The sequence below is a fragment of the Ochotona princeps genome, chromosome 4 (genome assembly GCF_030435755.1).
Source record: "Ochotona princeps isolate mOchPri1 chromosome 4, mOchPri1.hap1, whole genome shotgun sequence".
Lineage (NCBI taxonomy): Eukaryota > Metazoa > Chordata > Mammalia > Lagomorpha > Ochotonidae > Ochotona > Ochotona princeps.
This window is the reverse complement of record NC_080835.1, coordinates 95647893-95663535: the sequence shown is the minus strand read 5'-3', so window position 1 is coordinate 95663535 and position 15643 is coordinate 95647893. Positions and strand designations below refer to the sequence as shown.

General features: G+C 38.1%; 1 protein-coding gene across 1 annotated transcript; it reads right to left on the bottom strand.

Annotated features, from left to right (window-relative positions):
* Window positions 1-13961: 13961 nt before the first annotated feature.
* On the bottom strand, window positions 13962-14900 carry LOC101528357 (olfactory receptor 10D3). The gene has a single exon (XM_004597727.2). The coding sequence runs from the start codon at window positions 14898-14900 to the stop codon at window positions 13962-13964; it is 939 nt and encodes a 312-aa protein (XP_004597784.2).
* Window positions 14901-15643: the final 743 nt, after the last annotated feature.

The following is a 15643-nucleotide window of genomic DNA, read 5'->3' as shown; positions in this document are numbered from 1 at the left end:
AGTGAGCCATGGAAGACATCTCTCTCTTTCTCTCTCTCTCTCTACCTCACACATAGACAAACACACACATACAACTTTGTTTGCTGTCATTTGGTAGTCAAGATAGATGATAATATAGCAGTTGGTCTTTATTTAATGGAAACTGATATACATACCAACTTGGAAAACAATTACAATATGTCAATTCATGTATGCATACACATGTATTCATAGATGTATATGTATGTGTGCACATTTACATATGTGTACATATTTACATGAAAAATATACACATGTATTCATAAAACCATATATGTGTATATGTAATCATGTATGTATATGTATAAAATATTCATAGTATCTGTTATAGTAAAGGAAAGAGTATTCACAGATAAGTTTAAATTTTATATAATTACATATTTTTATTCAAGTTCAGAAAAGGTTTGTGATAATTTGAACGGTTAAATCTGTTTCTCACACACACATTTTTCCTTTTATAAAAAAAACACCTTTAACAGGAAAACATTAAATTAGCTCAGAATGAGACAAAAAAGTTCATGTGCCTTCTGAAATTAAATATATTGGATTTATACAACAAATAGCTTTTATAGAAATGTTTCCATAAATTAAAGACTGTGAATTTTTATAAAGGAAATTCAGAAAGCTTATAAGAAGGTATGTGATTGATATTTATCTTAAGTGTACATCTGCAAAGCAGTGTGGGAGATAGCATCTATTTATGTATTTTATCTATGTCTGACCTCAAAATCTGATAAAGATATTGTGACACACAGAAATCAACAAGTTCTTGACAAGATATTGGTAGGTAGAACTTCATGACATAAAAAGAATAATATAACATGACAAAATAACTTCTGTCGTACAAATGAAAATTTGAATTAACATTTGAAAATTAAGGAGTGTGATTTAATAATTAAATAGAAAAAGGAGAAAAGACAAATTATCTTCTTTATATTTATTGATAAAATATGATCGATGGTTCCCCTAAGATTAGAAACAAGGTGAAATTTTATTTTGTAGCCTTTATTCAAATTTCATAGGCAGTATTAACATGATGAAAAATGGACGAGGGGGTTCATGGTGTACTATCAGTCTAATCCTCTGCTCGTGGCACCAGCATCCTGTATGCCCACTGCCTTGTGTCCTGGCTGCTCCACTTCCAATTCTGCTTCTTGCTTATGGCCTAGGAAAGCAACAGAGGAGGGCCCAAGGCCTTGGGCTCCTGCACCTGCTTGGGGGACTTCTAAAAAGCAAGAAGCTCCTTGCTCCCAACTGTGACCATTGTGACCACTTAGAGAGTGAACCAGTGGATGGAAGATCTTTGTCTCTCTATCTCTGTCTCTTTCTGTTAAGACAGAGTACACTCTTAAATAAAATAAATACATCTTTTTAAAAGAAAAAAAAATGGGTAACACTAAAGGGAACACGGTCATAAAATCAGAAAGATGTGGAACAGATTACATGCATTTTTATTTAATTTAAATTTATAAGGAATCCAGAAATGTGATCCAATATATATATTTAGAAAACTTTCAGCATAAAATGACATTTTGGGAACACAAAGCATGGTTTATGTACTGTTATAAAACAACTAGAACCATAATAAAGTAATTCATCTTACAATTGTATCAAAATCCATGAAATAATAAAATTTAAGAAAAATTAGCTATGTTTCTTATGTGATTGTCTTAAAACAATAAAAAATTATAAGGTAATCTGTCTTGCAATTGCTTCAAAATTCATTATGAAGTAATTAAATTTAAGGAAAAAAATCCTGCAAGATCCCATCAAAACAGTGTTGACAAGAATCAGGAATTTTTATCCTAAGCAATTCAAATAATCAACATAAAAGTTTTACTTTTTATAAAATAAAAAAATAAGTTTCTAGAAATTTTTGAAATTGATGTGGCGTTCTGGAGGACCTTGAACAAATAGAACAATAATGAAAAAGAACATTGTTGAATGTCCAACTAAGTACTATTCTTCCAAAGGAAATGAAATGTTTTTAGTGTCAAGTCAACTCCCATGTAACAGTAGCATTATTTGCTACAGCAAAGTTACAGACACAGTCCCAAGTGTTTACTGGGAATATATCAATAAATGGCAGAGCCTTTATTTTCTAAGCTGAGTAACTTTAAATCATTCCTATAATTTGTCTCTTATTATAATTTAATATTGTTTGGTTTTGAGAAATAAGCAGAACTCTCCATTTGCAACAACATGGATAAACTAAAGGGAACCACGCTAATGAAAATACCAAACACAGAACATAAATATCCCATAATCGTCCTCATATGTGGAATCTGAGAAAACAAAAGTTAAACACATCACAACAGAGAAGAATGGCTTTGAAGGGTAAGGAAAGAGAAAACATTCCCCATAGGGTACACACATCTTCAGTGTAAACATGGGTTACTTTGTGTGTGGAACATTAACTGTATTTAATGTATCATACCCCTGAAGTTCCTCATAGATTAGACCTCAGGAGTTCTCACCACACACACACACACACACACACACACACACACTCATGCATGCACATGGGTGCACACTCACGGATAAGTGTACAATTCTGCACACATGAGCTTAAATTTAGTAATTATTTCAAAATACATACATATGGCAATTATTTTGGAAATAATATATATATAAATGCATATATCAAAATATCACATTTTACTCCTTAAACATATGTAATTTCATTGGTCAATAACACTTCATTAACACTAAAGGGAAGAAGAAACAGAAACAAAACAGATAAAACAGTACAAACACTGCATGGTTTCCCATCTGGAATGTATTCGTTGCTGACTATATACACAGTAAAGCCTGGAGGATAGAGGTGTGAGGTCAAGGTTGTAGTTATACAGGGTGAGTAGGTCTAGAGGTTCCTCATACATCATATAACAGGTGTCAAGACTGATTCACATGCTGGAAATTCATCAATTGTGGATATTCACATCATTATATTGCCTCTCATACATAGACCATGAAGTAGTTTAAACATCAATTTTCTTCACTATCATAATACAATTAAAAATAAGAATTTAAAAATTGCAAAAACAACATTATCAGCTCAGTATGAAACAAAGGAGCAGAGAGATAAAATAAATAAAAGAGCTAAGTTCACACCTTATTCTCTCACTGTGACCTCATAGGAATTCGATAGAAAAAGAAATTCTATAGCAAATTGTATTGAAACAACTGAATCTTCATATACAGGCCAAAAAAATAAGAGCCTTGTAATTAATCTCAGAACAAAAACAAAACTTAGTTTGAAATGAATCGAAAGCCAAAGCACACAAAATTCAGCTATAAAGCTGCCAGAAAAAATAAGACACTGTATTCAGGATTTAGTAATCTAAACATGATGCTTACTCCTTCTTGACATTATTTTATAATCCCTTCCACGTAGCTACATAATTTTAACAGCCAATAATAATAGAGGAAATATATAATAAGTTTTTGTGCTAATATAGGTCATCTATTAATTTATCTATATCTTAATATTCTTCGTCCCCATTTCTTTTTGGAACATTTGGTATGATGATTTCTCAACATCAGCCAAAGTGTCTAACCATATTCTTTATCTAAGCTTACATTCTAAAATTGCTTTTATGAAAGCTACACCAACTTGTTTTAAATCCTTACATGAATCATATCGCTTCATTCTCGTCTATTGTACTTTAATAAATTATGCTTCCTTTTGCTTCTCTAGCATTAACTGTTTTGGAACATTGATTTTTATTCTTTTTTAATATTTAAGTTATTGTTCCTCTTGAATCTGTTTTTCTGATATCTCTCAATTTTGCAGCATGTACTCTGGTCAAGCTCTGTCATAAAACCACATGTGCTTGTATATAATGGCAACAGGCATCTTCAGGAAAAGGCAAATCTCTTACCTGGCTCGTAAACGCAGCTCCTTTCACGATACAAACATACAACAAATAATCACTGAATACTTATTGGGCTAATATATAAGTTAATACAGCTGCCAGAATTCCAGAATTACTGCAGAGTCTCTGTAGTTGTCGAAGTATGTAGTTTAATTCTTTACTGATTTTTTTTCTTTTCAGATAGTTATAGCACAGTACATTCATGTCACATTGCTGACTGTATTTTAAAGGTAGATAGACTTCTTAAATATTTTTGTTTTCTTTCACTCCACAAGAATTAAAGCATACTTAAGATAATCACACTGTTATGTTGCTTCATTTTCTATTTGATTTTGATCTTTAAGTAATTTTTATATTATCAACAAAACATACCAAAACATGCCTTTAAAATTTGGTACAGAGCAGAATACATACTTCAAAATGGAGATAGGTTTGAGAAAAACAGAAGAAAACTTAAATATTTGCATATTTTATTTAAATTTTAAATATTTGCATATTCTTTCTTACCTAATGGCTCTGGCTCAAATTTTAAGGATTATGTTGAATAGCAGTGTTAAGAGTAGGCACTCTTGGTTCCAAAAATTGTTGGAAATGCCTTCAAATTTTCCCCACTCAGTAAGATGCTAGCTCTCTGTTTTCACAAATTGTCTTCATTCCACTGTGGAATGTTCCTTCTGTAGTCAATTTGCTTAAGGTTTTTACAATGGAAGAATGGTTTGCATTATCAAATACGTTCTCTGCATGTATTGAGATAAGCCCGAGGTTTGTCTTCTTCAGCCTGTTAATGTGAGCATGAGTTGGGATAGGGGCAGATCAGACCAGGCAGGGCTACAACACCTGTGGGCTTCATGTGAGCTAGATCAGGGAAAGGCCAGGCTGGGCTGACTGTTCCTACTGATGCAAGCATAAATCAGAGTGGGTAAGCATTGGTGGGGCTTTGTCGCAGCATCAGATGGCAGATGCTCGCACTGGGGGATAATTCTGTCAAGTTACACTGTAGAACCACCTGGAAAGTACATGATCCGGGAGGGGGAGTGGGCCCAGTAGGGAAATAGTGTGCACCTCCTTCTTGGGTTACCACTCCCACTGGAAAGCATGAAAACCAGGTCAGGGGCAGGGTAGGCTAGACAGAACAGCACCCACCAGCATGTGTGTGGACTGGATAGTAGGGTTGGTTGGGTTGAACTAAGCTTCAGTGGCCATTGACATGTATGAGAGTTGAATGGGATGTGGGACAGACTGGATCAGTCTGCTGTACATACTGGCATGCACGGGAACCAGGGTAGGGGGCAGGCCTAGTGGGGGTTATTGTGGTTCCCCCCAATTAGGTTGTAGCTCCCACTGTTTTGCATAAGGACCAAGTATGTGGTGGGCAGGATTGGGGCTGACTGCAACACCCACTGATTTCTGTAGAAGACGGGGCTGGAAACAGAACTGACCCAGCATTTGCAACCATCAGCATATGCATAAGCTGATTGGGGTGACAGACTGTGCCGGACCCTATGCTGATGTGTACATACAAGAATCAGATCTGGGATCCCCTTAGACGAGGTTTTTTGTGGATCCCTCCAAATGAACTGCTAATCCCAGAACCCCAATAATGAAGAAAAGAGTAGATTCCATGCTCTGACCATGGAGCGCATGTGTCAAAGCTGAGCCTCCTCAGAGGCTGAGATGGACCAGTGGACAGCATATCCAGGTGCATATGGAGGATATGGCAGTCCATCGGATCCTGCAGAGGACACCTGGTACCACACAGAGGACGAAGGACACAACAAATCGATATCTACCCCAGCCATGTGTTGGCAGTGAAAATCTGGGCAAGCAGAGACTCTAAGTTGGATTATGTCAGCTAGTGATACTGGAGAGATTTTATCGTCCTTGGAATGGCGAGATTGGCAGCAGTTCAGAACTGTTGAACTATCAAAATTGCTTGAGCATGACCCTCAGAGTATGTTCCACATCAGGGATCTGGGATGGGTGGGAGACTGGGTGGGGCTTCTCCCTTTATCTCCGCTTTACCAAGATACAGAAAAAAAAAAAAAAAAAAAAAGAAAGAAAGAAAGAAAGAAAGAAAGAAAGAAAGAAAGAAAGAGGAAAAAATGGTCTTACCCACTTTCCTGTAGTCCTTGATCATTTGTGCCCTAATCAACCATGTAAAGATTATCAAAATAAGATAATAATTTTAAAAATTATATTACTAGATTTCATTAATAATCACTTTTGAAAATTCAAAAAGTATATTGGAATAATTGCTTATCATTTTAGTACTATAGCTATCAATGTAATTGCTCAAAATATCAACGTCACATTTTTCAGGTTAACAAATTTGTACATAAATATTTATATAGAGAATGTCATGTATTCTGTCACCAGAGAATTTGTGAAACAAATCTGTAGCATTTTTAAAAGATTTATTAATATGTTTGGAAAGTCAGATACACAGATAGGAGGAGACAGAGAGGAAGATCTTCCATCTGATGATTTACTCCCCAAGCGACCACAACAGCCGGAGCTGCAGCGATCAGAGGCAAGGAGTCCAGAGCCTCTTCTGGGTCTCCCACGTGGGTGCAGGGTCCCAAAGCTTTGGGATGTCCTCGACTGTTTTCCCAGGCCACAAGCAGGGAGCTGGATGGGAAACGGGGAGGTGGGGATTGGAATCCAGTCTCATGGATCCCAGCGTGTGCAAGGCGAGGATTTGTGTCACTAGGTTATCACATCCCCGGCCCCAGACACATGCCCCTCATTTCCAGAAAAAATCATTCAAAATCCTGTGCACCAAGAATAAAAGCGCCTCCATATCCACAAGGGGGAGATAGAGCACAGCTTACAGAGTGTACATGCTGGTGTACCGCCCATTCCCTAGCAATTTCTTGCCCAAGGTCACAGACTTTCATCAAAATGCATCATGTAAGAATCAGCCTGAATCACCACTCTCTGTAAAACTAATGCGATTTGAAAAGCAGAGAACAACTCCACCTGATCCAGGGATTTATTTTATTTTATTTTATTTTATTTTATTTTATTTTATTTTATTTTATTTTATTTTATTTCATTTCATTTCATTTCATTTCATTTCATTTCATTTCATTTCATTTCATTTCATTTCATTTCATTTCATTTCATTTTACACAAGATGAGCCTGCCTGCTCAGTTCTTTCCAATTACAGTCCAGAAAGCAAGATTACAGCCCAAACTCTTCTTACAATTTATTTATTTCCTTTGGAAAGTCAGATATACAGGGAGGAGGAGAGACAGAAAGGAAGATCTTTCGCTGGATGGTTCACTCCCCAAGTGGCCGCAATGGTCGGAGCTGAGCCAATCCGAAGCCTGGAACCAGGAACTTCTGGGTCTCTCATGCAGGTGCAGAGTCCCAAGGCTTTGGGCAGTCCTCAACTGCTTTCCCAGGCCACAAACAGGGATCTGGATGGGAAGTGGAGCTGCCGGGATTAGAACCGGTGCCCATATGGCATCCCCGGGGTGTTCAAGGCGAGGACCTTAACCACTAGGCTATCACGCTGCCCTCCCCCCGACTCTTTTTTTTTTTTTTCACAAACTCTTCTTTCTTGAGCATTCCTTCTCTCCACTACGAAGTCAGTCCCTGTTCCCCCACCGCGCACATTGCTTACAACGGAGGCTGCTTCTGAGCTGCTTTCTGCTTGGTGGAACAGGTCGTGCCTGCATCGCTGCGGACATGGCTTTCACCATTATGCATTTGCATTCCCCTGTTGAGATAAAGACATACTGCTGCCCCTCCTCTCACATCACTGAAACATGAGACTTCACAGAGGGCAGCCATCCAATCCCAGACCTGGCTATCTGTCCCCGGGAATTCCAAATTCCTTGGCTCTTGCGTTGTTTTTTTTTATTATTATTATTATTATTAAATTTTATTTCTTATTATTATCATTTTATGATACAGTTCTTTTTTTTTAATTATTATGCATTATGTGACAGTTTCATAGGCTCTGGGAATCCCCCCATCCTTCCTCACGCCCCTCCCCCCTGGTGGATTCCTCCATCTTGATGTAGTATTACAGTTCAAATTCCATCAAGATTCTTTCATTGCAAACATATACCAAGCATAGAGTCCAGCTACTTATTGTCCAGATGGGTTGAACAGTTTCTTGGGGAGACCATTTCTGGTCCAAAGTTAGAGCTGGTAAAATATCATCCCAGTCAATTAAGAGTCCCAATATAACATCAACAGCAATTTGTAACATTATGGAATTGACATGGTTTTGAGTAACCAGTATGTTAAAAAAAAAAAAAAAAAGAAAAAAAAAAACAAGTTCATAACCACAACCTATGATTTGCTCATTGACAATTCAATTTTAGTTTGTACACAGGACCGGCTGCTATATACCTTAAAATGGCTATAAGGTACCATTCAGCTGTCTCGTGTCTATTTCATTTTAGCATTTAGCCATTTGTTGTGTTGGAGTATTTTGCTGATCTTGGCAGATTTTAGGATAATCTAGACTGGCTTGTAACTCTAACAAGACATTTGTCAACAATTAAGGTGCAGAACATTTTTTTTTTGGGGGGGTGCAGGAAAGTCCCCAACACCACGGTGAAGAGTGACTAATCTTCATGTCCTACCCAGCGAGGCATGAGCCAATCCCTGCCAGCTCTTTCCTGTCAGATTCCAAGCTCTACTTTTTGTTGTTTGTTTATTTATTTTAGGTTTTTTTTAGTTTGTATGATTGTTTGTTTGCTATGAGGGGTTTTCGGAGCGATCCTGATGGTCATTGCAAGGGAGGGTGGGGGTCCAGAGGTGGAGCCAGGCTTGGTCCAAAGAAAGCTCTCCTCCCTGGTCCCGAAGGACGTTTATTGTTCTTCTGTTTCTGCGGACCGCTCAGGGCTTCTGGTTGTCTTTCCAATGACGTTGGTTTCTGCACGGTAGTGTTTAGACTTCTTCCATCCCCTGTGGAAGCTCCGGTTGAGGGTGGGTGACCTCAGAGTACTTGTTAAGCATCAAAACATAAGTAAACACTCTAGTGGTCAGGGCTTGTAAATAAATATGCACCTAGATGCCAGCGTGTTTAAAATACGTTCACTAACATCTAACATATCCTGTGTATTTGTTTCTTTCCTTCTACCAGAGCACATGAGTCTCAGTAGAATTTTAGGAAAAAACAATCAAAAATGGCTGTTCTTCACAATGAGTTTTGCCCTATTGAACATTCCAGTGGCACCTGCTGGTTCCACAGTTGCTACAACCACTTCAGGTCAGTCACATGACATCGCAAATAGAACATCTTGCCTGATTTTTGAGCGTTCTTTAAAATTTTCTTGTAATTCATTGAAAGGAAGCACTCTATAGTTTGATACAATGTCCACTGGGTTCCTACCTTTTTAGATTTTTTGATCTCATAGACTTTGATTCTGATGCATCAACTACTCAATTTAATTAAAAGCTGTCATGATGGTATTCCTCCATGCATGCTGTTTCCTCGGCTGGGCAGTAGTTGGGAAGCAACTTCAACTCCATGTGCATTCCCTCGTGCTGTGACAGTCACAAATCCTGAGGATTATAACATGGATACCTTTGAGCGACATCATGAAGGCTCTCACGGCAACTCAGCAGCTTCTCCTCTGATGAGGGTTCAGACTCCAGCACTGGATTTTGTGGAAAGAATCATTTAAGAACTTCTAAGTCATCATGGAAAAGCAGTCAGTCTTCTTGAGTGTTTCATAAATAAGTTTAGTTAGTCTTTTAATTGTTGCAAGAGTGACGCGCATTCACAAACAGCAGGACCTGAAAGCCCATGCATTAATTTAGCTTCTCAGCAGCGTCAGACAACATTGGGAGTTCTTCTGCTTTAAACATTACCAGTGAAGTTGCAGCTGGAGACAAAATAGGCATGAGAGAACAGAGAATAAGAGTGTGTAAATACTTTCATGCTGACTGAGTCAGACAAACATTTCTGCTTCATCAACAGAGTAAATTTATGCCCGTGCATGTTGCCATGACAATAAGTTCTTGTTGCCATATCAACAGATAGCCTAGAAAATGGATATTGCAGAGCACAATTAAACTGCAATGTGCAATGAATTAGTTGAAATAAGCAGAATTTCCTTTAGTACGTTAGTGACTGGCCCTACTTAAAGCCCTGGCAATAAACTAATTTTTATAAGATAGTAACATTGTTATTTCACACATTTTTAATTTTGTAGAGGAACAGATATGCTGAAGTATAGTATCAAGTGTTTTGCTCAACATATCACAAAACTATAACACCTTCAGTGACATGTATGACTCAAGCCAGGAGTGAGTTTAAATATCATGCAGAGAGAACAAACAACTGTCCATGTATCCTATGTGATGCCTTTGTCCTACATTGGGGTTCACAGGTTTGATTCCTGACTCCAGCTGCTGACTGTAGCTTCCTGCGGTGCAGACAGTGGGAGGCAGCAATCATGACTTGAGTGACTGGGTTCTTGGCATCCTTGTGGGAGACTGAACTGGCTCCACCCCAGCCTCACCTGACTATGGCAGATACTTAGGCAGTGAGAACCGCATTAGAGATTGTAGCTCTCTCTGTATCTACATTTCTCCTTCTCTTTGACTCTCAAATAAATAATCCCCCCCCCCACAAAAAAAATTATTACATAAAGTGAAAAAGTGTCCAAAGTTTAGAGTTAGACAAAAAGGGAACAGGAGCAGTGTTGCTTCAACTAGATGTGAGACCAGGTCCGCATCCATGGACAGCACGCCTGCAGTTTGGTTTGCTGTCGTTCGGTCCACAATGTACATAACAATACAGTCGTTGCTGTTTGTTTAAAGGAAATGGTCATATATATAATGGAGAATAGGCCCATGTATGGATGCATGTATGTATATGTATTACATGCATGTATACACATGTATTTAATGCTATACATGTATGTTTGAGTGAATGGATATATGTGTGTATTCATATAAAACACATTCATGTGTGTATATGTATCCATGTACACGTGTATGCATAAAATACATATAGTATTTATTACATTAAGGGAAAGAGAATTCACAGATTAGAATTTCAAGACTTATATCATTTTTGATTCAAGTTGAGGCCAATTTTTTGGAAATTTGAACAGTTATAATCTGTTTTGGCCCTGACAAACTAATCAGTCCTGAATAATCTTTCCTCAGAAAAACAATCAAATTGTACAACATGCATTTAGGTACTGGGCCACAAAAAATGCAGAACCATGATCTCTAAGTGAAGAAAGTTTGTGGAGTAAGCCTCCCACACAGGTGAGAGACAACTTCCTGATAGCACCTTAGCCAGCTTGACTCTGGGCAGCCTTCAACAGATGCTCCTTGCTGAAGAAATGGACCTCACAGACATCCATGTTGAAAGCACGAGTACATGTTGAAGTCCTGGTGTAAAACCTGCTGTAAATATAGGAGTGTAGCTCACTTCCTGACATGCAGATACTTTTGCTGCATCGGATAAGGCTGTTACATCAGCTCAATATTTTTGTGTTCATTTTCACTGACATTAATATTGCTACTCTTGCTTCCTTTTGCACTAGATTCCATTGACACATTGATTTTTAGCTTTTCATTTTGTATCTGTATGTCCTTTAATATTTAAAGTGTGAGTGTCAGAGAGAGAGAGAGAGAAAATGTATTTTGATGTGTGATTTTTTTCTTTTAGTGTGTTCAACTTTAAACTATTTAACCCTGGCATTTTGAAATTCAAACGTATTTCTATTTGTGTTCAATTCACCGTGTTCGCTATTTCTTCATTTTCTCCTAAAAATGTGCCTTTTATTTTTTTTTCATCTCTGCTCCTGGCTTATATAAAGTGTCTGTAACAAGTTCATGGCAAGAGTGCACTCAAAAAGTTATAAATAAATCTTAAAAATACCCTAAAGTAAACATCTTTTACTTATGTTTTCCCTGAATTTTTGAAGTACCTTTCCATCTATCTCTTTGGTTTATTTCTGTTGGTTGATAAAATTTTACCACTCTTACCTATCACACTACAATTTTAAATAGTGTTACACCACCTGATTCGTTACCACATCAGCCCAAGAGTGAGCGATATTCTTCAAAATAGAAATAATGAAATCGAAACTTTTGGGGCTGCATAATGGCTCAACTGTTTAATCCTCCCCTTACAAGTGCTGGGATCCTATATGGGGGCTAGATCATGGCCAGTTGCCTCCTCTCCATCCAGCTCTCTGCTTATGGCATGGGAAAGCAATAGAGGATGACCCAAAGCCTTGGGACCAGGCATCCGTGAGGGAAACCCAGAAGTAGTTCCCGGATCCTGGCTTTGGATCAGCTCAGCTTTGTCATGGTGGTCATATGGGAAGTGAACCAGCTGATGGAAGATCTTTGTCTCTCCTCCTCTTTCTAAATCTGCCTTTACTATACAAATAAAGATGTCTTAAAAAAGCAAAACAAAACAAAATAAAATGGAAAATTTCACAAAGGAATTGAAATGATGGAAATAAGTTATTTAGATTAAGACCAAAATATAGGTGTTCAAAACTACATTGAACATAGCATAAGATAGAAAGAAGAAACAAAAATGTTTCTGAAAAGAACGTAACAAAAAGAAAAACTGAGAAATAAAGAAGCAGGAACTCCCAGGATCTCCCACCTGGGTGGCAAGGACCCTTCATCGCTGACATGTTGGCTGGAGCTTGATGGGAAGAAGAGTAGCTGGGACTCTAACACTCCATTATGGGATTCCTAACGTTCTGTACTACAGTGATGTCTTCATCTAATTTCTTAATTGAAAAAATAGCTGAAGATTTTGGAGATGTTTCTTTCTTTTTTTAAGATTTTTTAAAATTTTTTATTACAAAGTCAGATATACAAGAGAGGAGGAGAGACAGAGAGGAAGATCTTCCGTCCGATGATTCACTCCCCAAGTGAGCACAATGGCCAATGCTGGGCCAGTTTGAAGCCAGGAGCCAGGAACTTCCTCCAGGTCTTGCACAGGGGTGCAGGGTCCCAAGGCGTTGGGTCGTTCTCAAACACTTTCCCAGGCTACAAACAGGGAGCTGGATGGGAAGTGGAGCTGCTAGAAGTAGGACCAGCGTGTTCAAGGTGAGGACTTTAGCCACTAGGCTACTGCGCAGGACCAGAGATGTTTCTTAATGCTTACAATAAAAGTTTTGAATATGTATCTTAACCCTATTGAATTCTACCTGTATCATGTGCAAAACTTTATTTTCCCTAAGCCTTAAAAACTTACCAATAAAATGTGAAGAATAATGTAATTGTGAAAGATTGTTTGGAGATCTAAATGAGATAATTTATACCAATTACCATAATAGCTGAAAAATAGTAATAGATCTATAATTAATTTTGTACCATAAATACAGAAGTTTGAGGTTTAGACATTGAAGAGAAAAGCTAAGAGCAACATTAAAATAATTAATAAGGAAGTCAACATACATTCTGGCTTTATAACTGGAACTGGACCAAAGGGTTTCCACATTTTTTTCCAGTGGAGTCTTGCCCAGAACTCTAACACATGGACTGATAAAACAGAAGTTTCTACTGATGTTCTTTAACACAGAAGCCTTTAACAAATTCACGAGCCCTAGGGACTCTTGGTAGACAAATTCTAAGGTATAGCCTTTCAGACAGTATAGCATAGAGAAGAAAAAATTTATCTTGACCCTAACATTTGTCTTATTAATATAGAAAGAAACATTATCTTACCTTGTCAATCAATTATTTTAAAGTCCATTCTTTTCTATTTATTGCCTTCCCAGATTGGCTATGTCATACATAGCATGAAGTAGAGAAACACAAAAATAGTAGATGAAATTGTGTCGTCAAAAGACCCCCCCGCCCTGCTCAGTGACAGCTGTTCCTCAGACAGCAAAGGCAAATAATAATAACCAAGACTGCACTGTTTGGAAACTGGAAAGATCCTGAAAATAAAATAAAATACACAAAAATATAATTGTATATGTTAAAGTAGTCCACTCCATTCAGTGTATGCTGAAAATCCCACATCGTTGTTCCAAATGTGGATTCAATCAGAAATTTTAAATGCTGTGGCACAAAGAATCTCAGGGTCATACACTATCTATCTTTTCTTACTAACTTTCAGGGATATGGCCTTTTCTATGGAATATTGTTTTCAGGACTATTTTTACTTCCTTATTCCTCAAAGTATAGATCAAAGGGTTCAGCATTGGTCCTACCAGATTCATCAGAATTTGCACTACAGTTCCTAGCATGGGGTTGGGTGTGGGCTGCAGGTAGACAGTGATGATGGGTCCATAGGCACACAGGATGGCAATGAGGTGGGCACTGCAGGTAGAGAAGGCACGGCGACGACCCTCAGTTGTATGAATACTCAAGATGGAGACTGTGATTCGAGTGTAGGACATAAGAATTAGAAGAAAGCAGACAAGAGACACAAGACCAACATTGGTGAAGCTCACCCTCTGTGCTATAGATGTATCAGCAGAGGCTAAGGGTAAGATTGCTAGAATATCACAGAAGAAGTAATCTACTTCGTTAGAGCCACAGGATGGCAATGTGAAGGTGAGGGATGTCAAGATGCTAGAATGAATGCAGCCTAACAGCCACGTGCCCACAGCCAGGGCCACGCAAATCCGAGGGTTCATGATGGTGGTGTACTGCAGAGGGTAGCAGATGGCGGTGAAGCGGTCATAGGCCATCACAGTGTACAAAAAGCACTCGATGCTTCCCAGGAAGTGGAAGAAGAAGAGCTGGGAGACACAGTCTTTGTAGGAGATGAGTCTGCTTAGTCCCATGAGGTAAAGCAGCATTTTGGGACATGTCACAGAGGAGAAACCCATGTCAAACACAGACAAGTTCCCCAGGAAGAAATACATTGATGTGTGCAGACGAGCAGAAGAGATGACAGCCACGAGGATAGACACATTTCCCAGAAGGGTGCAGATGTAGAAGGGCAGGAATACGATGAAAAGTAAGGTCTCCAGGCCCTCTGTGTGAGGGATTCCCCGCAGGATGAACTCGGTCACCTCTGAGCAGTTCTTTGCTTCCATGAGAAACTGTTCTGCAGTGGGAAAGGAGCAGGGGATGTAAAAGAATGATGTCAATAGTATGACTAGCTGTCACGGAGAGAACATCCTGGGGAAATCAAATTTAGGAATGGTTGCTGCTTGATTCTAAATTACAGAAAGATCGCTTGTGATCCAAATTGCAGAGTGTTGTAATTGGATTGTCACGATCATTGCCAACTTAGTTTCTGTGGCAAACATTTTTGCTGTACTGATTCTGGATGAAATTTCCCTCTAATAAAGCAATATGGCTCGAAAAGCATATTAGAAAAAAACATTTTTGAAGGGCAAGGGCAGTGCCTATAAAAACATAGGGTGCTCCTCTTTGAGATGAAGAAATATCAGGTCCTAGAATATTTAAAGGCTTTGCACATTTTTGAAGATAAGAACTACGACTTGAAAATCAATATATTTGTGATTTACTGTAACCGTTATTAACAACAGTAAATTTTATGCATCTTTTTTCTAAATCAACAATCCTTTTTTTTATATTTCAGAATGTGCTTTGCACACATGAGCTCAGCTCATTTAATACTCTACTAACAATCTACTGCTGTACATTTAGAGGAAAGAGAACACTTGAGCAATAAAGGTTAAGCGATTCTCATACATTATTGTAAGCGTGCAAGTGGCACAGTAGTGACTTATATATTTATTCTTCCCAGATATAAGTCTTTCCATTGCATAGGATGTGCTGGATCATGACATTACTGATATTGTGCCATTCT